Source organism: Panicum virgatum, chromosome 9K (genome assembly GCF_016808335.1).
Source record: "Panicum virgatum strain AP13 chromosome 9K, P.virgatum_v5, whole genome shotgun sequence".
Classification (NCBI taxonomy): Eukaryota; Viridiplantae; Streptophyta; class Magnoliopsida; order Poales; family Poaceae; genus Panicum; species Panicum virgatum.
In genome coordinates, this window is record NC_053144.1 from 21,945,632 (window position 1) to 21,970,395 (window position 24,764).

The following is a 24,764-nucleotide window of genomic DNA, read 5'->3' on the forward strand; positions in this document are numbered from 1 at the left end:
TTTTGTAACCACAGCATAGTAGCGTTCGTGCGTGCGTGCGTGAGTGTGTATCCACTGGCGCCGGTGGTCTGGCGTGGATTGTGATTGGAGTATTGATTTAGTTTTGGACCTCTCCTGTCTTTTTCATTCCTCCTTTTTCCCCCCTTCTATCTCCGACTCCAAAGGCATCAGACGCATCACGCATCATCATCGTCTGCACGTGTCTTCGTAACGAAGGAACCGGAGACTTCTCGAGCTTAGGAGTTTTGATCTGGCCACACAGATGAGCACAGTACTCAGTGCTATGCTGTAATAAGCTTGTGATCTCCGATGAGTGACGACGTGATGGCCAATTAGTCGATTCACCGAGGAGGATCAGCTCAGCTCGATATAGCTGGCCTCGCTTCACTCTCACTGTCAACTTGTCAAGCAAGCGCCGTCCAGCTAAGGTTCAGGCGCCCCGGCCTACGGCTGGCGCGGCGCGTGGCACGCGTTTTCCCGCTTGGAGTTTCTTCCTCCCCCGACCGATTAATTTAACGGGCTCCCAGCCTCCCACTCCCACCCCACCCAGAGCCATAATCTCGGCCATCGGCCATCGCCTTCTCCCCGTCTCGTCTCCGGCATCTCGCCCCGTTCATCCTCCCCGTTGCCGCGCGCTGTCGCCTCCGTCCCCCGGCTCGCGGCTCCGGCAAGATCAGCAAGCGCACCCGGAAGCGCAGCTCGATCCGCGCAGGTACGCTCCGGTCTCTCCACCCTGTCCCCTTGCCCTTAATTTCGCCGCAGTCCGCTCGAGGAATTCCGCGTGCCGTTGCAAAGATTGCCAGAGGAGATTGCCCCCAACCTACCTCGGCTTCAGGGGCTACTCGCTCGAGCAGAATCTTGAATTTGTAGCTGCGGCTTCTCCCTCGCAGCAGCTTTTGCTCTTCAACGAAAATCACCCTTTTATCGTGCTTCTGTCCGTGCCTCGGCGACTCTGGGCGTGCCCTGTGACTGGAATCAGCTATGCCCAAGACGTCCATGTTAGATCAACGCTGGTAGTACTAGGTTTCGCATGAATTTTACATCGATTCGAGTAGCTTTCAGTGGGAAACAAAAAAACTTATTCTCAATTTAGTAGTAGAAGGTAGCTAGCTAGCTCCAGGCTCCAGCATATTTTATTCAGGCTTAGGTTAAGAAATGGAGCAGTTGAGGGAGCAAGAACTGTGCCCCTCTATTATTCTGGACAAAGCTCCAGATTCAAGACTCATCTGTTGACTGGTAGAGTGATCTAGGTAAGACTTTGGTGCCCAAGTGACCATGTCTGACCATGTCCAAGGGAAGTAGTGATTGATAACCTCATGACTTACAAGAGCAGAGGGAATCCGCTGGTGGTACCTGCGTTGCGCATTTGGCTGATGGGAGAAAAAGAAAAGATGATACCTGCTGTTTACATCTTAGCCAAATTCTAGAGCGGGCCAGTAGTGAACCGACAGCTCCTACAATCTTCTGTGATCTGTTCTGTTCTGGAAATCCAAAGGCAGGTTAATTTGACCCAAAGCACCACACTGATGGAGAATCGATTCACATCAATTGTTATTTCATTGGTGAATCCGATACTGTACCTTTCCAGCGGAACGTGCCATTGCTGCCTGTTCCTTCGTCTGAGGCTGAGCATAAAGCTCTGTTCTTGCACCGAACCGTCGACGAGTTCGGAAGTAGCGACTTATGGTCAAGTGTATGTAGGAATGCCATTATGAATAAAACTCATTGAGTCATTGTGCTTCGATAGCCTTGCAAATTGTAGAATCTGGCCAAAACCTGCACAAGCTATTTGCCAATCGTGAAATGTAAACTTCGAGTCTTTGATCGTGTTTCGCAGGGAGACCGGATGGAGTTTGTGCTGATCATTTCGCTGCCGCTCCTCATCCTGATCATCATCGTCGCCGTGGTCCTCTGCATCGTCTGCCGTTAGCCGAGCGCCCACGAAGAAACATCCTTCTCCGCTGTGATCATACCATGTGTTAATTAACTTTTGTACATCATGACCTGATAAAACCTCTTTCTCTGCATTGCCGTGTGATTAATCGGCTGTAGCTCTATCCTTTATTTTTTTTTTCAATCCCTGGTGCAAAAAGGGCTTCGATTCTGCGTGTCAGGCTGATACATAGCAGACATGCTGCAAGGCTGGGCTGGACGGCGGGGTTCCTTCATTCCTTGCCGTGCTCTTTTGGTTCTTCTGCATCTTTTGAGGTCAGAAATGTTCTTGAGATCTAATTCGAGACGAATCTGGGATGCGCGGCGCGTCTACCTGCGCTTTGTACTCTGTCGTGCCGCCCCACGAGGGCAAAGGCGTAATGGAACCCTCTTTTCCCGGGAGAAAACGCAAAGAGAGGCCACCGGTCGAGTCGAAAAGAGGAACAGGTGCTGTCGCCCTGGTGGACACGCCCTTGATCTCACACCTTTCGTGTGACGATCCAGGTCAATCATCCAACAACGCGCTGCCGACACTTCTGTGACAAATGCCAGGCAGGTACTCAAGACATCTTTAGAAACTCCTGGTCTGCTGAGCTAGGCTGCCACCTGGGCATGTGCTGCTGGATGTGATGACTATCCGGAACTGCAACACAGAGCATCCATGTTACATTCAGGCAATATCCTAGAAGCAGGAACTGGGAGGGGCCGAAAACTCCTCCGTTTCTGGGTTGCGCAAATAAAATGCTGCTCCTGAGATTACACAAGCCCACAACAGAAGAAACGGCACAACTGTCTATCTACTGTTCTTTACACGGAGGCGTCCAAGACGACACGCCCATTCAACAACAGAAAGCTATCTGTGATCATGTGGTCCACCTTTACATATCAGCTAGCGTCACTTTTGAAACCAACATCTCAACAAACCGATGGAAGGGATTTGGTTCCCTGTCTTCTGGTCTTTCTCAGGAGGAGTTTTGCCGAGCCACCACCCAATGTATGAAAACCTTGGAGATCAACAAGCAGAGGATGCACGAACTAATCAACTAAATGGCAAACATTGGCTGCAAGCCTGAAACAATATGGATGAAAACGATCAATGCCAGAAGGGCTGCAGTACTGAGCAAGTTACTGTTGGTGTTTCAGAGGTTATCTGATGTTATGTAGTATTACACAAACACTACGAAGATTTGAAACAAATAACAATCTACAAAATTCGAGAGAGTTTGTTAACCCCTCCTCTTGACATCTTCTAAATGGTACAAATTAGAAACAGAACACAGTGACTTTGCATTATGGTGAAATTTGGCAGTTGGCCAGGGTGCCATTTTCTGCTTCAATAATGTTATACTGGGCTGCTGTTTAGATTCGAGAAACCAAAGAATGTGAGCACAGGAACCTGTGCTGCTTGATTACTTAAAGACTCATAACAACATGACTCTAAAAAATAAGATAGTCTAAACAGGTGTTAATCATGGTCATCAGGTCATGGTCTCATGGGTTTGTGGCGCCAATCTAAGATGACAGCAGACTATACCTTCAACTTTGCAGCAGAAAACCCAAAAACCTCTTCTTTCACATATAGAAGGCTCATACATAATTATATGACACAGGAAATGTCAACTTACTGATTTACCAGAAACAAACTTTTTCTTAGTTAATGTACAATGGAAGAAAGGATATCCCTTTCGTTAAATCAACATGAAGTGACAAGTTACCAATACTTGAAGTTTGAATCACACATTTTGCTTTGAAAAAAATCAGGCTTTGCCAAGGTTAGAATACAAGTTAACTTCATCGGAGCAATAAATCCCTATTTTCAAAGGCCAGGATCCTTTACATTTTCATTTCAGACAACATACAGCTAAAGCAAATCGTTTTCTTTCATTCATTTGCAAAATGTCGGCTGAAAAGAGGTTAATGATCAATGTAAGAACATTAAAGGTACAACTGATAGTTTCATCTCAGGACATGGTCTACTTATATTCAAAAGTTAGGTGTGATACAAGTTTTGGCAATTAAAGCAGCCAAAAACTGAGACACAAACTAGATCTGTGAAGGGTAGCTCCGTTGATATTGATATGTTTGTTTGGCTTTGGTCAAAGTGAATACAGTATGAGGTACAAGGAGCACAGAACAACAGATGGTTCAAAAATGAAAATTAATATCAGATGCAAAACTGCCAATGAAGCACAATGCATAACAAATGCAAGCAAAATGAGTGGGGGCATATGAAGCACTCCAAATATCTAAGACTCATCTTAAAAAATAAAAACATGTGTCGAACAGAAACATTTTATTACTGCAAGGTTCAGACAAACAAACCCAGCTTAGAAGGATACTAAACATGACTGATATAACGCAGATACCAAATTCAGTGGGGCTCAATAATTGTTCTCCTAAAAAGGGTTCAATAATTGCACACTAAAGTAGTAGTGAAGAAACCAATCCCGATCCACCAACCATACCATTCCCAAAAGTATCACCATCCAATGTCCTAGACTGAATCTATCTCCAAATCTGAGGCCCCCCCAAATATATATCGAATATTCATTAACTGCCCAGCAAGCAAGGTACCAAAGCTAAATTGTACCAAAGGCCCAAACCTGATGCCACCAACTAAATTGAGGCAAAATTGGTAAAACTTTGCTTTTAGGGTGACTGTATAACTAGTTATGTAGTATTGAAGTATAAAGACCACCAAAATGAGCAGATCAACGTTAGCACCCAGCATGCTACGAGCAAGTAAATTCGCTTATTCTCGACGTAACATTCGGCAATCAGCATTTGAGAAGCATCTGCCTAAGCCTAGCAGGCAGCCGCCAGCAACTCGCATGGTCATGAATTACTCAGCTTCGGATAATTAACCTCCACGGAGAGCATCGATGTTCGAGAGGCTTACATCCTGCCGCGGGCGCCGCGTCCTCAGTGCTTCTTGCTCCGCGCGGGCTGCCTGGACCCGTCCGTGGCGAGCCTGTAGATCCAGTACCCCTGCGACGGCGAGCCAAAGTTATTCCTCAAATGTTACAGGCGGGGGTGGTGGGAGAGAGGTATGTGTAGGTCGGGGAGGGAGGGAGGGCGCACGAGGGCGAGGACGTGGGCGGCGATGAGGAGGACGACGAGGAGCGGCAGGAGGTCGAGGAGCCAGGCGGAGCGGAGCGCGGGCACGGCGGCCGCGGTGGCGTCGCGCGCCATGGCGACGCGGCGGGAGAAGGAGAGGGAGAGCGCGCCGGGGTGGTGGCGGAGGAGGGGGTCGGCCGCCGGGTCGCCCGAGCCCATCGCGTGGTCCGGAGCCTTGTTAATTCCTTCTCGGGTCGGGTCGCGTGGGCTGCCTGCGTGCGTTTCTGGCTTTCTGCAACGCTGCTGTTCTGCTCGATCGATCGCTCTTGTGCGAGCGCGCGCACGGGGGGATCAGATCATTTCCACGGGCGCGGTGGTTGGGTTCGGTGCCGTGCCTCTATCTTCGTTCGGGTGCACCTAAACCGGGGCCCGCACGCCATGCGCGGCGGATGATGGGCGGCCAGGTGTGTGGTTAAGGATGAAAACGGATGGAAAAAATTCCATTTTTGTCTGGCTGTATTTCTACATTTATTCCATATTTGCAGTTATGAAAACGGGACGGAAAATTCCGGAAATGGGACAGGAAACGGGTCAAGGGTAGCCGGAAACGGGACGGGATACAGGAGAGAGTCTATCCCACCCGTTTTATCGGGATCCCATTTTCTACCAGGATGGACCCGTATTCATCTCATTTTCAAATTATACGAGATAGGCTAGCAAGTACTAGTCCAACCCAACAGACCAAAAAAAAAAGCCACCCCCCAGCGGCCACCCCCTCAAACCCTATCCCCAGCCGTCACCCCCCTCACGGCCTCGCCTCACCTCACGAGAGGCCAGCGCCCGTTCGTCGCCCTAGGCCCCAGCGCCCTCTATCTCTGGCTGCTGCCGCCAGTTCGTCGCCCCTGGCGCGCTGCAAGGCACCACGACGCCTCCAGCGCCATCCTCGAAGATGTCTCCTTCGCAGATGGTTTGTGGACTATGTGATGTTGACTACCACGTCAAGACTTATTCAGTTCTTTTATATGATGCGTCAAGACTTAATCTACGTGATGTGTCAAGATTTATTCAATTACTATGTTAGTTGAACTGGCTTGTTTATCACTAGATTTTTCTGTGGTTTGTAGACTATATGATGTTGACTACCTTTCCTGTTAATTGCTATGCACATGTTGATTTGTGCTTTGAATCATTGAATGTGTAAGGTGTTACGATATAGGTATGTCTTGTAATGTGTCATCCCGGTGTGAGTTTCCGGTTCCCGCCCCGTTTCCATTGTATTCCCGCTCGTATTTGTTCGTTTCCGTATACCTGTTTATCCCGGTTTCCGTCCCGTTTCCGGCTCTTCCCATCCCGCTCCTGTTTCCGGTGGAAAAATACGACAACGGAAACAGGAGAGGAGTTTTCCCGCCCGTTCCCGTCCGTTTTCATCCTTATGTGTGGTGTGGCGCAGTACTGTATTACTAACCCTTCGTGTGCGATCGATCGCTGCCGCCGTCTCCCGTGCGGCGCGACCGCGCGAGGTGAGGAGGCCACAGCCCATGGGGATGATGATGATTACCCTGTTTGCTTAGTACCACTATTGCTACAGTACCACTGCATATGGTCATATTCTCAGTATTTGGAACTCTACAGTAACCATATGCTACAGTACCGTCCGCTACAGTACTATTCCATCACATAAATCAACCCCAGCCATCCGCTCCAGCCCAGTGAACAGGGTGGATGATGGAAGTCGTCATGGGGCGCTAGCAGGCTTGGCAAACGGGCCGCACGCTGGCCCGCGCACGCCAAACTTTGGAAACACCAGAGCCCAACAAAGAGGTACTACATCCACAAAAGTCTCAGTCATCCACAAAAGTCTAAGAGCCCAGCAAGTGGTTGCACCTTGGCAGCACTTCAGGTCCTGGATGTTCCATAGGAGCGATTTTTTTAGTATTTAACAGCGTTGTGCGTTAAATGATAGACGATGTTCCGGTGTCAGTGTTGACTTCGTCGACCTCGAGGATTTGGCGGCTCGGTCGTCGAAGATGCTCATAAGGAGTAAGGAGTAGGGCTTGCGTACGTGTGTTTATAGAGGTGTGAGTGTGCGTACGTTGTAAGTATCTGAGTTGTACTTTGTAAAAATTAAAAAAAAAGAATTATGTAACTCAAAATCCAAAGTTATTGCCATAGGTTATACATAGAACAACTATTTCACAGTAAAGGATCAGGTCGACTGCAACGATACAATGACTAGATGGATTCGATTTACACGCATGCGAGTTGTTTTCTCACATTGCGGCTGGTCGTTGGATGACCGGGGGCACGACGACTTGTGCTACGCAGGCACTTTGTGCTACGCAGCGGACAAGAACTTCGACCACGCACTTCTGCTGTGGTGTGACCCAACTGTGCCAACAACTCACCCTTGTACTGTCACCGAGTTTTCAGTTCGTCGAATGCTAGGAAATTGCCATTGAGGCATTGACGTACGCACCCCTCTAATTGCATTATTCTGCATTCGCGACCTGCCAAACTTCCAATGTCAACGGTGAGGGAGATGCAGAAACCTGACCTCATTTGCAGAGAAATTTTGGCATCACCTAAAGCCATTCTACACCTACTATAGTATAGATATAGAGTGCAAGGGGCGTCTGAAGGGCAGCACTGGCGTCGCAAGGGCCATCATGGGTAACTCTCCGTCTCGCGGTAATACTCGGTTTTTCACCTCAGTGTTTCGGCGCTGATTTTAGCTGTCGTTTCGATTTTTCATACTGCTGGTTTATCTTCTGATGAATTGCTGTTTCAGGACGATCCAAGCCGGAGCAGGGCCATGGGTCCAAGGTAGCACCTTCTTCTCCAGCTGGAATGCAGAGCCAGCAGATGGCCTTCAAGTGGAGCATCGATGGATTCTACTCGCTCCTCGACAAGGGTGAAGGATGGACCTACTCCAGAGTGTTTGAGATCATGGGCCTCAACTGGTATGCTTACCTGCAGTGCAGACTGCTCTTCTCAACTGTCTGTTTGCATCGCATTGGCGTATGTAGTTCCTGCTTCCTGTAACTAGCTGTAGATTCTGAGTGCTCCACCGTGACTTGTTTACAGGTACCTGAAACTGAATCCAAGGGACAAGAGGAGCGGTGACGACGAGGAGCACGTCTCTCTTCAGCTTGAGCTGGCTAGAAGCTCTGTCAAGCTTGATACTATCGTAGCGACCTCTTTCAAGTTGCTGATATATGATCAGTCCTATGGAAAGCACAGCGAGCATCAAGGTAACACATGCTCTAGCAAGATGCTTTATTCTGAAGAAGAGAAACGATTTATGCTTTGAACACTTTGTGTACAGTAAGCCACAGTTTTCAGACAGCAAGCACAAGCGCTGGGGCCTCATGCATGATCCCCCTGGAAACGCTGAAAAAGCAGTCCTCTGGATTCCTCGTCAACAACAGCTGCGTCTTTGGTGTCGAGTTCATCAAGGTTGCCACTTCTCAAGCCATCGTCACATTAGAAACGCTGTTTGTTCAGAAGACGAGCATCTTCAATGAGTCCAAAGTTTACACTTGGAACATTGAGGACTTCTTTTCCCTGAAGAACCCGGGTGACTCTCCGGAGTTTGAAGTCGGTGGATACAAATGGTGATGGCATCTTCAGCTTGCAATTCTTGACATGACTGAATGACGTTAAATAATTCATATGAAGTTTCGTACTAATCTTATTTCGATGAAAAAGATCTTACCGTAAGAATTGGTCATTCAATGCTATGATAGTTGCTTTATACAGCATGAACCGAATTGTTACACGCTGTCCAATTTTCAGGTATATCAGTATGTATCCATCTCGCGATGGGAACCACCTCTCCTTGTACCTGAATATGAAGAATGATCTCTCCAAAGACACCTCGACCCTTGTACAACTTACCTTATCCATCAAAGACCAGGAAACTGGCAATCACCTGCTGGAAGGAACAGGTACAGAAACCTGCTCAAGGGATAGAGTCCAGATGCATGCCAATCACTCTTAACATATTCTTGGAAAATGCAGGACGTTGTCAGTTTTCAGACAATGCTCCTGGCTGGGGTTGGAGTAAGTTCATTTCTCTAGAAGATTTCAAGAACTCGGCGAATGGCTATCTCGTGAAGACCAAGTGCTGCATTGAAGCTGAGGTTGAAATCATTGGTTCCTCCAGGGTGGAACATGGTCCGAATCGCAGTGGTGCGAAGAGAGTTAGGTGTGTGTGAGAGTGTGGCGCTGTTCGATCGTGCCCGAGAGGCTGAAAGCGTGCAGAATGCCAAATAAAGGTTCAGACATGAACGTGTGTGCTCAGTTTATTTGACTGTCATGATTGTTGGTGTAGTTTCATCTACCGGCAATCGCCTCAATTTGTACTCTGAATTTCTCGATCCTCGTTTCCAACGAGGAAATCCAGTGGCAAAATTTTACTGTTCCCTCTCTTGCTGATGTGAAACACTGGATTGGAAGATTAATTAAGAAGTGATACACGAAAAATTAACTTCAATAATATGGCATCGACCAAAAATTTTTTACTGTTCTGTTAAGCTGGGTTTCCCCAGCTGTGTTTGTACTGAATTCTGTTATCGCTTTCTATAAAAGCAGGAAAAGGTTCTGGTTCAAAACGAAAAAAATATGGCATCGATCAGGTTAATTAGAAAGCTTTCTGCACTTGGGTGCCTTTGATGCTAATGCTAGCGAGCGTTACTGTAGCCCGCCCGGCACGAACTCTTGCTATTGTTGCCTATCCCGGCACGCCGGCCGGGCTAGAGCGCTTCTGCTCGCCTTGGCTGGCACGCGCCGCGCGCTTGCTTGCCTGCCGTGCATGCATCAGACCCGGGCGACCACAACAACAACCATAGCCCCGTCTTGGTCCTGATTCCACAAGTCCGTGAGGCGATACGTACTGGTTGTTGGTCTATAGTTGGAACCTTGTTGTCCTCCGATACAATGGCAGTTACGCGTGATCTTTTCTGTTATCATGGTATCACGACTCACGAGATTGTCATGTTCCGATGACCTACGACGGCTCCTGCTAATCTATAAAATTACTTTGATTTCTCTACAACCACGTTAAGCCACATCATTTTTTTTGTTTCAACCGTTAGATCTTCAGTAGATAGATAAATCTTGGCCATACGCTGTGATTCATCATCCTCCATCCCACTAACAGTCATTAATTGAAACATTGCACTATCACTCAGCAAAGAAATAGTTTACTATGTGAGAATCATTAATGTGGAGGCACTAAAATTATTAGCACATCCAATTACTGAGTTCTTTAGTGCTCACCTCATAAAAATTGGTCCATTGCAAGCGTTCTTTTGTTTACTTTCATAAGCAGTTTTTATGTTGCCATTAACGTGCATTGGCCAAGGAGAGAATTTGTATGCATACACATTAACTCTCACATGTTACTCTCACCTTGGTAACTAAGAATCTGGCCAGCATCTAATAAAATCACATATGCATGTATGCATATTAACGTTCCACTTCTTTCTGGTATATGTGTTTAGCCTCGTGGCACCTAATAAAATGGCCTGGAGGGAGTGATCCGTAGCTCTTGGGGTTCCATTCTATAGACTGCTCGGCTTCCTCCAGCCCGCCTATATACTCGCTCACCGGTGGTACCATCATGGCGTAGGCTAGACCGGAACAAATAGATGCAGAAGAGGAGCGGAAAGAAGGTCATGGGTTGTAGCACCGATGCAGCTGCCAAGAAGGCGAGAACAACAACGCCGCATCAACTGGAAGTATTGGTGCTGCAGCAAGCCCATTGGCGACCTCCGCAATGGCCAACTAGAGAGCTTCATGGCGGCAATGGTGACCCCCTGCCGGTTCACGAGATACGGCTGCGACGAGGCCCTCCGGTACACCAATAAGCATGGGCACGGGGAGGCCAGCGCGCACGCGCCCTTCGACTACCCGTTCGGCGCAGCTGTGGCTACTCGGGCCTGCAACTCTATGCCCATGTCCAGGACGCGCACGCACGGGGATCTTATTCACATTTTTCTCCATATATCCTTAAGAATATCTTATTCACATTTTTCTCCATTCATCATTTATAAATTAATCTGTTGCCTTCATATATCCATTGGAATATCTTATTCATATTTTCCCCATTGATCTCCAAATTTGTTACGTAAACAATAACCTCAAACCATCATCTAAACTATAGCTTCAAATTCCACTACAAGAAACCATTTATTCCATGACGGAAAAATTTCGTCATAGATCGTTGAAAATTTGTCATAAAATTTTATTCGTGACGTTTTCGAGCAGCGTCATGTATTGAGCGTCACAGATTAAATTGGATGATGTTTTCTTCAAAATCGTCACAGATCAGCACAATCTATGACGTTTGTTTATCGTCATAAAACAATCTTAGGCCCGTGCATCCAAGCCCAGGCCCATCATTCATGACGAAATTAAACGTCACGGATGTATGCCATGTGGCGGCCAGCATGGCTAGTGATAAGGATAGTGATGATGATGTGGCTGGTGATGTGGACCACGACGGCCCATTGATTAGCAGGCCAATTTTTTGAACTGGGCCGGTCAGTTGTGCCATTTTTTGACCCACTATCAAATGAAAGCCCACCAAACAGACCAATTAAAAATTGAGCCCATCAATTCAATCCAATTTCTCATACCATACACCAGAATGATCATTACACCTTAGAATATATACTAAATTTTAGCAGCAAAAAAAAAGGATACAATCTCAGGTTTACACTGAAATGAGATACAGTAGCCTAGAATACACACCAAGAGGACCTACAGCACCAAAAATCCAAGCATTTGATACATTTAGCAGTTTGATTCCAGAAGCAAAGGAGCAAATGGTCCAGAGCACCAACAGGACTTGCAACATCAATAGTAGATCACATAGGTTTTCACGCTCAACTTGCTTCTTCATCTCCTCACTGATCCTCCCCAATGCTCTGTTTCCTAACAAAAAAATATTAAGAAGCTAATATGAATCATTCTTTTATAAATTCTACTGTACAAGTGGCATCCTAATTTTACATTGGCAAGGATAAGATCAAATCAGAAATAGACAAATGAAGTAGAGGAACTATGAAGCATAATTTTCAGCTTAGGAATACAGAAATAGACAATGTGATGAGATCTTTTCAATAGCATAGATTTACAATGTCATAACTCCTGATCACTTTCAAGTTTCAACCATAAAGCAAACAAATATGCAGATAAGAAAGGACTGATCATCTGCATGACCATAAAGCAAAGCAACCAGCAGCTACTTTGTCTCCAAGGCCATTTCATCTAACAGATTACCTTCATGGACACAGATGCATGGAGAGCTACACCACGCCAATGCAATACTGGGTTAGGCAACAATTTGATTCAAAAATAGAACAATGCTGAATAAAAATGAAGAGGCCAAGTTGATCCATCAATCAACCCAGCAGCACACGACAAATGAGATGGATGCCAAGTTATATATAAAATTAGTTTCAGTTTATGCTAAAAAAGAAGCCTGAGAAAATTAGTTTCAGTACATGATATTAGCAACTAAGACATGAATGTTCAGGTAGTTAACTCAAATGGAAGTGTGCTAAAAATAAGCCTGAGAAAATTGAGCCATCAATATCAGTACCTAGAAAAATGAGTATTCTTCCGCTCGTCAGATTTCCCCTACGAATCCTTTCTATCTCATGTTTCTCCTCTATCACCTCTCCAGATCTCGCAAGCAAATAGATTGAACATATTAATAGGGGACACAATTGCACAAGCACATTGCAGATCTATAGTGCATAGCAGAGAAGTTGGTTTAGATTTGTAGGTCTGATAGATTCAGTTAGGCATTTCAACTAATATCTGGCATGCAAATCATTGGAACAAAGATGCAGCCACGCTAGCCACTAAGATCCATTTTTATATGAACCGAACATCATCAAAGGGAATAAACTCACACGATGATAGATGAGGAAGCAAACATAGACATCGAACATCAAAGCCACCTACAGAATCGAAACAAGATTGGATAGATCAGGCAACAAAGCTGCAGCAGGATTGGAAAGATTCAAGAGGGAAGAAACAACCTGATGAGATTGGGGGCGCCGCGACCTCGCTGGAATGGAGGGAGGGTGCCACCTCGCTTGCGTGTAGTGACAAGCGTAGCTTCCACCGAGGGTAGTGGCACCCGAGGCGGTAGCGACGACCCGGGCCCTTCACCGTGGGCTCGTCGTCGGCGTCAACCCACCCCTCGTCGGTGACTTCTCTTTGAGGCACGGATCCAGCCCCAGAGGAGGCGGCGGCCGGGCTGCACGCGCGGAGGAGGAGACGGGGGCAGCGAGCACCGGCCGGATGCACGACCGGCTAGCAGCGGCCTGCTTGTGCGCTCAGAGGAGGAGGCGGCGGATCCACGGCCAGGATGACCAGGCACCCTAGCCCGAGCGCCCTCGCTGCCTTGTCCGGCTCGGGAGCTGCGCGGCGTCGCGCGGATGCAGAGGAGCACGGACACAGGGGGGATCTGTGGAGGCCGCCGGGAGGGGGCGGGGGCGGGGGCGGGGCGGGGGAGGAACCGGAGGTGCTAGGGTTTCTGAGAGCGTTTTAATAACATGGGGATGCGATGAGATCCATCCGATCGGCGCTAGACGGTCAGTAATAGTTGGACTATCGGGGCTCAAATGGGCCTAGTTTCATTTCTTCCCTGCTTAATGTTTTTCTTTTTCTTTTTATTTTCTTGAACCATTGTAAAGTAATACATAAAAATAATTATTTTATGCATACAAGTATATTTTTTAATATATAGTAGACTCTATATAAGTTTTCTTATACAAGCTTCAACAATTTTATAACTCATTTACTATTTTTAATAGTTTAAATGAATTTCTGTGAGTTTATTGAAAATATTGAACTATATGTATCTCAAATAATATCTAACAAATCCGTCAAAAATATATTTTAAGTATCTATGTTCTATTATAGCTCATATCGCAAAAATAGATAAAAATTTCAATTGTTTACGAGGGATAAGTCAAACTTCTATTTGCAACCTTATTATAAGATAATGATAATAATATCTAAAACTTCTCTGAAAATTCTATAATTTGTCGTAGAATCATTTTGTGAATGTATAATTCTGACATAAAAGTTTCATAAGATTTTATGATATTTGAAGTATACATAGTTCATAATGGATACATCTCTCACATACTATCTTGTAATTCAAGTCAAAACTTTGAGTTTTGTGAAACTTGTTATACTTTCGAACTCGTATGCATCTCAAATTTGGACAAAACTCTATTTTCACCATAAAATTAGAAAATATGAGGTTATATTACGAATTATTATGCTAAAAACATATTTTCTATTTTCAATTTAGGTGGAAGAAAATAAGCCGTATAAAAAAGATCCAAGAAATAGTAATTAACATACAAACAAATGCCATTAACTGAAAGATCATAATTTTAGAAAAAATTAGAAAAAAGAACCATCAAATTTGGAGTTCCTATGAGTAAGAAATACCAATTATAAAATTTAATTATAGATCAAAAGGAAAAATAGGAATCACACATATGTTCTTCATTACAGGACCAAATTAACAAAAAAAAAATATAATAGTTTTGTTACCCATCGGTTTCACAAACGAAGTCCTGGCGCACTGGCATGGTTCCCGTGTCTTATCTCCACGACCCGAGTTCGGATCCTTTTTATGCATCTCTTTTTTTCTCCGAATTAGACCACGAGATATCTATATAAATATAGTGATACTACTCATTGAAACAGCTGCAGCTGTAGAGCAGTTGGTAAAGGTGTGTGTGTCTTTTGCTGAACACCAGGGTTCGATTCCCGTTTGCCTCAAGTTTTTTTTCCCAAATTGAAGAGCACTAACACGTGAAGTTGTAGAATAGTTGTATGGCGCTGTAGTCTGGTCTTAGAGACCAAGGTTCAAACGCCATATCATCTCATTTTTCCAATTTTTTATCGTTATTTTTTTTGGTGAGTGGCTATTTGGTTTTTTATCATCAATTTACTCTCTTAATCACATATTGGTTTTTTTATCCTCTCATAATCCCTGTGCGAGGCCTTTTTTCTTTTTGTATTTTTGTTTTCTCACCTTGTGATGCCTTTTTTATTTTTCTTTTTGTATTTTTGTTTTCTCACCTTGTGCTATGACAATAATTCTAGATTTATTAATTGCGATGGATTTGCTAAAACGTCACATGTTTTGGGCTCGTTCATGACGAAATCAATAAACTGTCACTGTGTTATGGGCCTTATTTCCATAGTTGGAGATCCGTGACGATATCTGAAAACGTTACGAAAATTTCGTTAAAAATCGTCACAGATTAAATGGTTTCTTGTAGTGTTCCTGTAACACCCCGGGTGTCTGCACAGTAATTAAATAGGTGTCTGCACAGTAATTGTGTATGTTTGCTATGCATCATGTGCTTGAATTACTTAAAAAGGATCTATTTGTAATTATGAAAGGTTATATGTGTAATTATAATTTTATGCAAGGCGAGCTCACCCCCGCCGCGGAGCCGCCTCACCACCGCTCCTCCGCCCGCTCTGACCCCCTAGCAAGCACCGCCTCGCCCTCGCGCAACTCCCCGACCGCTTCCCCTCGCCCAATCCTCACCGGAGCACCCTCGCCGTCGCTTGCCTCCGCCGCCGAGCCGCCCTGCTCCGTCGAGCCGCCGCCTCCGAGCCCCTCCCCGCACCCCAAGACCACCCAGTGGTGCGTCTTGAACCTGTGAAGCTCCCACACCCCTCTAACCTCGCCGCCGGTGAGCCCCTCGCCGGGAAACGGCCGGTCAAACCCCGCCTCCCCTCTCTGACCCGGCCAGGGACGTCGGTGTTTGAATTTGAAAAACCCCAGGGGGTTATCTGCGTAGTCAGTGACACATTTGAATAGTGCTATAGGGACTTGTTTGTAATAGTTTGCTGTGATCTTTGAAATGCAATATCAATTCGTAGAAAATTCGTAAAATAGCAAATCTGGATGTTTTGGAATCCTCTTGAAGAGCTCTATGCAGTAGAACCATAATATGTTAGGCTTTAGTTGCAAATTGTTGCTGTAGATTTTGATTTGTATTACTAGTGCATAAATACTAGTTGTTTTCATCTTTTTCTTAACTGCTGTATAAAGCCATGTCTTGCAGTGAAACTTCTATGGTAGTTTACTTATGTAACACTAGCGTTGCTGTAAAAATTTCATGATTAGTTCTCTTGTGTAGCTATTTATTTGATTTAATCCTTGTTTAATAGACTTTATTTATGATAAATAGTTTCTATTCTTGATAAATCCTGATTTTATTCCTGAGTATTCATCTGGAGTATCTTAGCTTGTCCAGGAAGTTAGAGAATCAGTTCATGGTTATATCAGGAGCTAAAAATAAATCTTGTTAATCTGTTGTCTGTTTTGTTTATTTTCTCATAATTATTTTGTTGTAGGTAAAATCATGAAAAATTCACAGTAGCTATATCATCCCTGTGTAGGTCTGTTGTTAAATTTTGAGCTTCTTCTTTGCTATATTTTGACCTGTATAATTCAAGCTTGTGCTAGGTGTTGTCTAAATGAATGAATTTTTGTGATTAATTGGCTACATGTCTTGGCATGATTTTTGCAGGGTAGCTTAACCTGTTCATGTTATGTTTAGTGTAATTTTGGTAGAATTTATTACTATTTGTACTCTGAGTTGTTGATTTATTAACAATCCATGGCTTGCTTGTTATAAGAAACCCCCACTTGTTAATGAAGTTAGTATAACTTGCTTGTGCTGTTGATCATGGTGCCTTGTGTAGTTAAATTTGTTATTTAACTACTCTATAAACGATTGCCCATGTGTGTATTTATAATGTTGTTCTTGCATTACATATAGACACGACTGCCTTATCGGACGGGACGTACGAGCTGATCCCGGAATCTGACGGAGGTGATCTCGAAGCTCAAGTAAACATTGTTGAACTAACTGAAGCCCCGGACCAAAGTTCGGAAGAGCCTAGAGCTGAAATAGTTAGCGACTACCGAGAAGGCAAGCCCCGGACATAACCTATATTTCAAATTATTATCATTTACTGTTATTATTTACTTGTGCATCTACAGTTCTTAAGATTTGAATTGAAACCCTAGATGCATGATCCTAGGAACCTATGTACTGAACACTAGACGTGAGTTCGACTACTTGCTAAGCTCATAGGACCGGTAAAAGTCGAGTGATTGCCTGTCACTCGCGAGCTTTATAGGAATTGCTTGTTTACTTTCTGTTATCAATATAAGGACGACAGACGGGGTTGTGTTCGATATCATGTCCTATGTGAGACCCCGTCTGTGTTAATGAACTTGCTAAGGTCGCGGTGTGTGGTAGTGCTGGTTAAGTTTTTGAAAGTACTAGCCACATGCCGTAAATATGGTACGCGGCAAGCCTAGTAGCCGATTGGACCGGGGAGTGGATATACCTTTCATTCTCTCAGTAGGGATAGGTTTTATTATTATGTTGCGCAACACTACGACTTCAAGGGACAAGGTTCGGCCTTGGAGCCCTGTAGTCGGGGAGAGTGACCATATCCACAAGCCGGAAAGAAAGGTCAACGGTTGTTTGGGAATGACCCGACGGTGTTCCAGACGTGTGTGCTAGGTTATCCTTGCAAGGTTGAATTTCGATTCAGAATCGTCCGCCTCTCACGATGAAATGAGACTGCTTGATCTCTTTGCCACATAGAGTAATAAGAGCAACAATATTATTTATTAATCTTGATGTTTGCTTAGTTTTCTACCATGATTGGATAGTAGTTGCTTACATAGAATAATTAATCTACTAGAATCTTGAAAGCTAAAACTTGAAAGTAAGGATCTACTCTTTATTGCTTTTCAGTAAAAGGAAAACCAGAGCCCCACAAACCTTTCATAGTCTAGCTAGTGGGCTACATATACCCGTTGACGGTTAAGTCTTGCTGAGTATTAGAATACTCAGCCTTACTGTTGAAACCCTTTTTCAGGTATGAGTTTTGAGGATCAGATCGCTAGCTTGACCTATCCTTGCTCGTTGCCTCCTGGCTGGTCCGTAGAGTGGGATACGTCTGCGACCGGCAATGACTATGACGAGTGAAACCATGCTTGGGCTAGCTTGGTACCATTTTGCGATGTGTTGTAGCCGTCGTGTTTTATCTTCCGCTGTTTAAACCCTGAAGCTTTACACTTATGGCTTGTATAACTATTTTACTTAAGTTGCTTTGTAATAATAGTTTTTAACTGGTTTGTAATCATTACTATGCCTGTGTTGTAAAATTGTGGTTGTAATATCTCTGAACTTGCCTTCGTGCGGGGTATGCTTGTTCGATCCGAGAACCGGTGGTTGTATCGGGACGTTACCCGACAGACCCAGAATTGTTCCGTTTGAAGTGCGTTTGAGCTAACGTTGCCTTTATGGTGATGGCCTGCGCACTTGAGCCGGGTTAATTTAGGCGGTTCTGCCACAGCTGGTATCAGAGCTGCAAGCGTACATCAGAGGTGTTGGAACCTTAAAAACCATTTTCCGTATAAAATTTGAACCATAAAGAATTTCGGAAAACTACGTTGGATTCGTTAAGAGTTGTGCTTAGAATATAAAGTCCTATGGAATTTATGGGAATTACTAGGTGGTTATTTCTGTATGGTTTTTGTTATCTGACTTCCAGCACTTTACATTTTGTCAAACCATACTCACAAGCAACTCTTAATTCCTGTAACGACGCACCTACGTTGAGGTAAGATGGTAAGGATCCTCAGTCAGCTGAGGGAATCTGACCTTCCCGTCGGTGATGCGAGCCGAACGCTGCCCTCAAGCAGTGGCTTACTTGAGGTGCTTCCAATATACCGACTATTAGTTGACTATATTGGAAGTAAAGTGTGCTCAGTCAGCTGAGGGAGTCTGACCTTCCCGTCGGCGATGCGAACCGAACGCTGCGCTCAAGCAGTGGCCTACTTGAGCTGCTGCCAATATATCGATCTCGGTCGACTATATTGGGAGTAAAGGAACTTGTGAATACGCCTCTGAGTAGCGTATGTTAACGTTGGCCATACGGCGGAAATTGTATGGCTGCCGCTTCTATAGTGAGCGGTAATGTTTGGGGACGCTTTCATGAGTGCTGGCATGAAAGGTTCATATATATATATATATATATATATATATATATATATATATATATATATATATATGTATGTTCTGTCAATCTTATGCAGGTACACTAACCACGATTCGTTAAGATAAGAACAGTTAGAATGTATCGACTAGCTATATAGGGAGAGCCGTATTTATGTATACCACCGTGCGAACTACGTAAGCCCAACGATAGTTGGCATTTGTTTATCTTGTGAGGACGGTCAGGACGTGCATACATATTTGGTTGATGTTTGATTGGTTCATAATATTTGAAGTTGCTACATGAGTTTGTTAAGGAATTTCTAGTATGAATCCTTATAAGATAAGTGTTAGTGTGCTTAAAACATGAGTGAGTGAAACTCTGATTTTAGTAGCATGCTTGTAAAATGCTTAGGTTTCCTTGGATGAAAAATATGGTTTTGAGTCATGCCTTCCTCCTAAGCCCCATCTTGTTGTTGTAAGGATCTTTTCATTCCTTAGAATCTCAAATGATGAACCAGTACCGATTGTGGTTTATTATTCTTTGAGTTTGGAACCATATCATCTTTTGATTTAGAATCATAGTTGTTTTTCCGCAGTCTTCTTAAAGCTTTATTTTGAGAAGTCTTGAGTTAATCACATTACTCACATTTGAATCCTTTTTGATTCAGATGGCGACTTGTTCCCAGGTCTTTTGGGATGAGGAGGGAAATGCTCATACCGACTGTCTGTACTGGGAGGGTTTTCCGAGGATTCTTTGGGATTCACTTCGTATCTTCCACTACCCAGATCCACCCCAGTACACGGGACGCCAGTTTTCGGAGGATGGAATTAAAAAGAACAGAGTTAAAATGACCATTCCTCAGCACCCCACCTTGGAGTGGCCACCGATTGAGATTGAGGTGATTGGGTACCGTCTTGTGGATGCTTTTGAGAAAGCAGCTCTCAACGCGATCACCACTTTTTGTGAGCACCATCCCGAGGAGGTAACTGCATACCCTATTGGTTTGTTTCCAGCAGTCAGTGCTGGAAATGCAGAGTGGCTGTTCAGGGTCACACACTTTGGGCACTTGATTGGAGATGTAGCGGATGAGACTATCGAGGCAGTAGTCAGATATATGAATGCTCAGTCTCGCTACCAGATACTTCAGCAGCGACACATGGACCAGGTGATAGACTTGGCCCAGAGTTTTCAGCGAGGCCTTCGTTTGAGGGATATTCAGATTGAGGGACTTCAGGATGCCATTGCTGGGAGGGATAATGCCATTGCACAGTTTGAGCATCAGGCTATGGAGCATGGTGCTGAGTTAGAGCAGCACAACACAGTTATCGGTTTCCTTCAGGCGCAGGTGAATGAGCTGCAAGCAGATTGGGATGATGCTTTAGCCCATATTGGTGTGCTCCAGGGGCAACTAGATGCTCCAGCTGAGCCTGCAGCAGCAGATGAGGACCCCGAGGAGATGGAGGGAGTTTCTGATCTAGATTCAGAGCACGCACTTGCTGAGCCTAACCCTCAGCCGGACGACTCTTCTTCCGGCAGTGCCTCTTCTGTGGGCAACCTCGACGACTTCTAGGCACCTAGACTTATCCTAGAAAGTTCGTGTTTTCTCTTGTTGTAGCTTGTACATAGGGAAGAGATGTTGTAAGATAGCCCTAGGGAGGAGTACCACTTGTTGTATTATATGTGGTAAGGGTGAGTGATGTTAGGTTGTAAGAAAAATGCTGATTTGGATGTAATATAAGTAGCGACTACCAGTTTGGAAATCAGGATCTTCCTACTTACCAAATCTCTTCATTTGTGCGTGTTCACGCCGTTTGATGAATACAAGATGTTGCAAATTTTTGTGGCATGTGTACTCATCAAATTTTAGCTTATTAAATCTGTGAGACTAAATTTTAGTCCAATCACTTCTATGATCTCTGTTGATATGTAGCATAGCACATAGCGATGAAGAGCGTTTTGATAGATTATTTTCTTTACCCTTGGCTCTCAGCATCGAGTCTCTATACGATGGAGCATGAAGCTATCTAACAGCTGACCAGTTTTGATTTTTGTGGGTTGCACAGTTATGTGTTGTGCAGATTGTGCTACACCGCATCTAGTTAAATTTTGCTGATTTTGTTTTATCCAATGTATGATCATTGCACGTACCATTGATTTTGGAAGCGAGAAATATGTATCTAATGGATGTCTTCCATAATTACAGATGGTTGGTCATACTCGCGGAACACCTGATGGCTTCGGTTGTGAAGCTGGCAGTGGATCTCAGCAACCACCGCCACCCCCGTCGAATCTGGCCGAGTTAATGGCCATGCAAACAGAGTTGCTTCGCCAGCTAGTCCAAGGGCAACAAAATCAGCCACGCCAACAGTATGGAGGACGGGAGGCACAACCAGCGGGTTACCAGGAATTCTTTGGTACCCAACCTCCGCTTTTCAGCAAAGCTGATGACCCACTGGACGCCGATGCTTGGCTCCGTACAATCAATTCCAAGTTTGCTCTGTTAGCGGTACCTTGTGCTGATGCAAACAAGGCCCCCTTTGCCGCCCAATAGCTTCGTGGTCCTGCACGTATATGGTGGGATAATTATTGTGCAATGCAGCCTGCTGAACATATCATATCTTGGGAGGAATTTAGAACTGCCTTCAGATCACATCATATTCCGGATGGACTAATTGAAAGAAAGTTGAATGAATTCTTGGCTCTAGATCAGGGAACCCGCACTGTTCTACAATATGCACAGACCTTCAATCATCTATGCCAGTATGCGGGCCATCATGCTGATACTGATGCCAAGAAACGTGATCGTTTCCGTCGTGGCCTCAATACCAAGCTCAAGGAACGTTTAAACTTGGTTCAGCCCAACACCTACAATGAGCTGGTCAATTTGGCCATTACACAGGAAGATTGTATTGCTGCACATCGTGCTGAGAAAAAGCGGAAGGCACCAACGGGACCCTCGAGTGCCCAGCCACCGAGGTATCGCCTGGTGCAAAATACTCCACCTAGACCTCCACCGAGAAATGCCCCAGTGGGTAGGTTTGTCTTTAAGCCGCCTCAGCAACAAGGAGGATTCAGACCTCCAGTGCCTCAGCAACAGCAACAGCAGCAGCAGCAATTTAGCCCAAGGCCGAATGCCTCACAGTTCAATAGTGGGAATAGTAATAATCGATGTTTCAACTGCGGCAGTGCTTCTCATTTTGCCAAGAATTGTCCACAACCCAGAAGGAATAATCCAGGGCAAAACTCCATCCAGAACAACAACAAGAGCAAGGGCAAGAGACAAATGGTGCAAGTCCGGCAAGGGCGAGTTAACTTCACTACTCTTGCAGACCTTCCAGCAGGAGCATCAGTAATGACGGGTACTTTCTCTATCCACAATAAACCCGCAGTCATATTATTTGATTCTGGTGCAACTCATAGTTTTATAAGTGCAAAATTTGGAGCAAGAGTAGGATTGGACTTTTGTCATACTAAGGGATCTTTTATGATAACAACTCCTGGTGGGAAGATAGCTTCCAATCAAATCACTAGACATGTGCCAATTAAGCTGGGTAGTAAATTGATCAAGACAGATTTGATCTTAATGAATTTAGAAGGCATGGATGTTATTCTGGGCATGGATTGGATGACTAAACATAAAGTACTATTAGATATTTCTTCCCGAGCTATTGAGATAGATTCACCATATCAAGGAGCCACCATACTCTATCTACCACAACGAGAGTGCTTTAACTCTTGTGCCTATGCTGCAAAAGAAATTAAGCTTGAAGATATCCCTGTTGTGTGGGAGTATGCGGATGTATTTCCAGATGATTTGCCTGGAATGCCCCCTGATAGAGATATTGAGTTTGTTATTGAGCTTCAACCCGGTACCGCCCCTATTTCTAAGAGGTCGTATCGAATGCCTCCAAATGAGTTAGCAGAATTGAAAGTCCAACTCCAAGACCTTCTTGACAAGGGCTTTATACGTCCAAGTTCTTCACCCTGGGGATGTCCGGCCCTGTTTGTGAAGAAGAAGGACAACAGCTTGAGGCTATGTGTTGATTATCGACCACTCAATGCGGTCACTATTAAAAACAAGTATCCTCTTCCCCTCATTGATATTCTGTTTGACCAGTTAGCTGGAGCTAAGGTTTTCTCTAAGATTGATCTTCGTTCTGGCTACCATCAAATAAAGATCAGGCCTTGTGATATTCCAAAGACTGCTTTCTCTACCAGATATGGACTATATGAATATCTGGTTATGTCTTTTGGCCTTACCAACGCCCCAGCATATTTTATGTACTTGATGAATTCAGTCTTCATGCCGGAGCTGGATAAATTCGTCGTGGTATTCATTGACGGTATTTTGATCTACTCCAAGAATGAAGAAGATCATGCTGAGCATTTGCGTATCGTTCTTCAACGATTACGAGATCATCATCTTTATGCCAAATTCTCCAAGTGTGAATTTTGGTTGGACAGTGTGAAATTCTTAGGCCACACTATCTCCAGTGATGGTATATCTGTTGATCCAACTAAAGTACAAGAAGTGATGGATTGGGAATCTCCTATTTCAGTTCATCAAATTCGCAGTTTTCTTGGTTTAGCTGGATATTATCGTCGGTTCATTACTGATTTCTCCAGAATAGCCAAGCCTTTGACGGAGTTATTGAAGAAGGGAGTGAAGTTTGTTTGGAATGATAAGTGTGAAGAAGCGTTCCAAACTCTCAAAGCACGTTTAACTACTGCTCCAGTATTGGCTACACCGGACAGTACCAAACCTTTTGATGTCTATTGTGATGCTTCAGGTATGGGACTTGGTTGTGTGCTTATGCAGGACAACCGGGTTATTTCTTATGCATCAAGAGCTCTCCGAAATCATGAGAAGAATTATCCAACCCATGATCTGGAGTTAGCAGCTGTCATTCACGCTCTTAAGATTTGGAGACATCATCTTATGGGAACTCACTGTAATATTTACACTGACCATAAGAGCCTCAAATATATCTTCACTCAAGCTGATCTCAACATGAGACAGAGACGCTGGCTAGAGTTGATAAAGGATTATGATCTAGAAGTGCACTATCATCCAGGAAAGGCTAATGTGGTTGCGGATGCACTCAGCCGCAAGTCACAATGCCATTGTCTATCTGTAGAACCATTCAATGAAACTCTATGCCAGGAAATGATGAAGTTAAACCTAGAAATGGTACCTCAAGGAAGTTTGAACCATATATCCCTTGAGCCTACACTTCATGATAGCATCATCATGGGGCAATTACATGATGAGGGTATCAAGATCATCAAGGAAAAGTTATCACAAGGTGAAGCAAAGTATAAATGTTTCCGAGTGGATCATAGAGGAGTTCTATGGTTTGAATCTCGACTGGTGGTACCTAAGGATCATCAGCTTAGAAAGCAAATCCTTGATGAAGCACATCTATTGAAGTTTTCGATTCATCCCGGTGGTACCAAGATGTACCACGATCTCAAACAAAATTTCTGGTGGACTCGAATGAAAAGAGAGATCGCTAGATATGTTTCTGAATGTGATGTTTGTCAAAGAGTTAAGGCTAGTCACTTGAAAGTAGCTGGTACTCTCCAACCTTTACCCATTCCATCCTAGAAATGGGAGGACATCAGTATGGATTTTATCGTTGGTCTACCCACTACTCCTCATAAGCATGATTCTGTTTGGGTAATCGTTG

The 24,764-nt window shown here is 44.5% G+C and overlaps 2 protein-coding genes and 1 long non-coding RNA gene across 3 annotated transcripts; 2 read left to right on the forward strand and 1 right to left on the reverse strand.

Annotated features, from left to right (window-relative positions):
* Nucleotides 1-345: 345 nt before the first annotated feature.
* Nucleotides 346-2,191, forward strand: LOC120650766. Its single transcript, XR_005665802.1, has 2 exons — nucleotides 346-712; nucleotides 1,838-2,191. It is a non-coding gene; the product is annotated as an uncharacterized LOC120650766 (long non-coding RNA).
* A 371-nt stretch (nucleotides 2,192-2,562) lies between these two features.
* Nucleotides 2,563-5,330, reverse strand: LOC120650765. Its single transcript, XM_039928029.1, has 3 exons — nucleotides 5,014-5,330; nucleotides 4,832-4,920; nucleotides 2,563-3,001 (listed from the first exon to the last, which is right to left on the reverse strand). Exons 1-2 carry the CDS (start codon nucleotides 5,206-5,208, stop codon nucleotides 4,855-4,857), a joined length of 261 nt encoding a protein of 86 aa, XP_039783963.1. The 5' UTR covers nucleotides 5,209-5,330; the 3' UTR covers nucleotides 2,563-3,001; nucleotides 4,832-4,854.
* Nucleotides 5,331-7,518: 2,188 nt separating this feature from the next.
* On the forward strand, nucleotides 7,519-9,418 carry LOC120650764. Its single transcript, XM_039928028.1, has 6 exons — nucleotides 7,519-7,677; nucleotides 7,778-7,949; nucleotides 8,074-8,240; nucleotides 8,315-8,603; nucleotides 8,785-8,936; nucleotides 9,010-9,418. Exons 1-6 carry the CDS (start codon nucleotides 7,656-7,658, stop codon nucleotides 9,204-9,206), a joined length of 999 nt encoding a protein of 332 aa, XP_039783962.1. The 5' UTR covers nucleotides 7,519-7,655; the 3' UTR covers nucleotides 9,207-9,418.
* The last annotated feature ends 15,346 nt before the right edge of the window (nucleotides 9,419-24,764 follow it).

What these genes read in the sequence shown, in the direction of transcription:
- LOC120650764 (XM_039928028.1), top strand. Translation starts at nt 7,656, where the DNA reads ATGGGTAACTCTCCGTCTCGCG. An exon ending in GAGATCATGGGCCTCAACTG is followed by an intron (nt 7,950 to 8,073) that starts GTATGCTTACCT and finishes ACTTGTTTACAG; the next exon opens with GTACCTGAAACTGAATCCAA. An exon ending in AAAGCACAGCGAGCATCAAG is followed by an intron (nt 8,241 to 8,314) that starts GTAACACATGCT and finishes CTTTGTGTACAG; the next exon opens with TAAGCCACAGTTTTCAGACA.
- LOC120650765 (XM_039928029.1), bottom strand. Translation starts at nt 5,208, where the DNA reads ATGGGCTCGGGCGACCCGGCGGCCGACCCCCTCCTCCGCCACCACCCC. An exon ending in CCGCCCACGTCCTCGCCCTC is followed by an intron (nt 4,921 to 5,013) that starts GTGCGCCCTCCC and finishes TCGCCGTCGCAG; the next exon opens with GGGTACTGGATCTACAGGCT.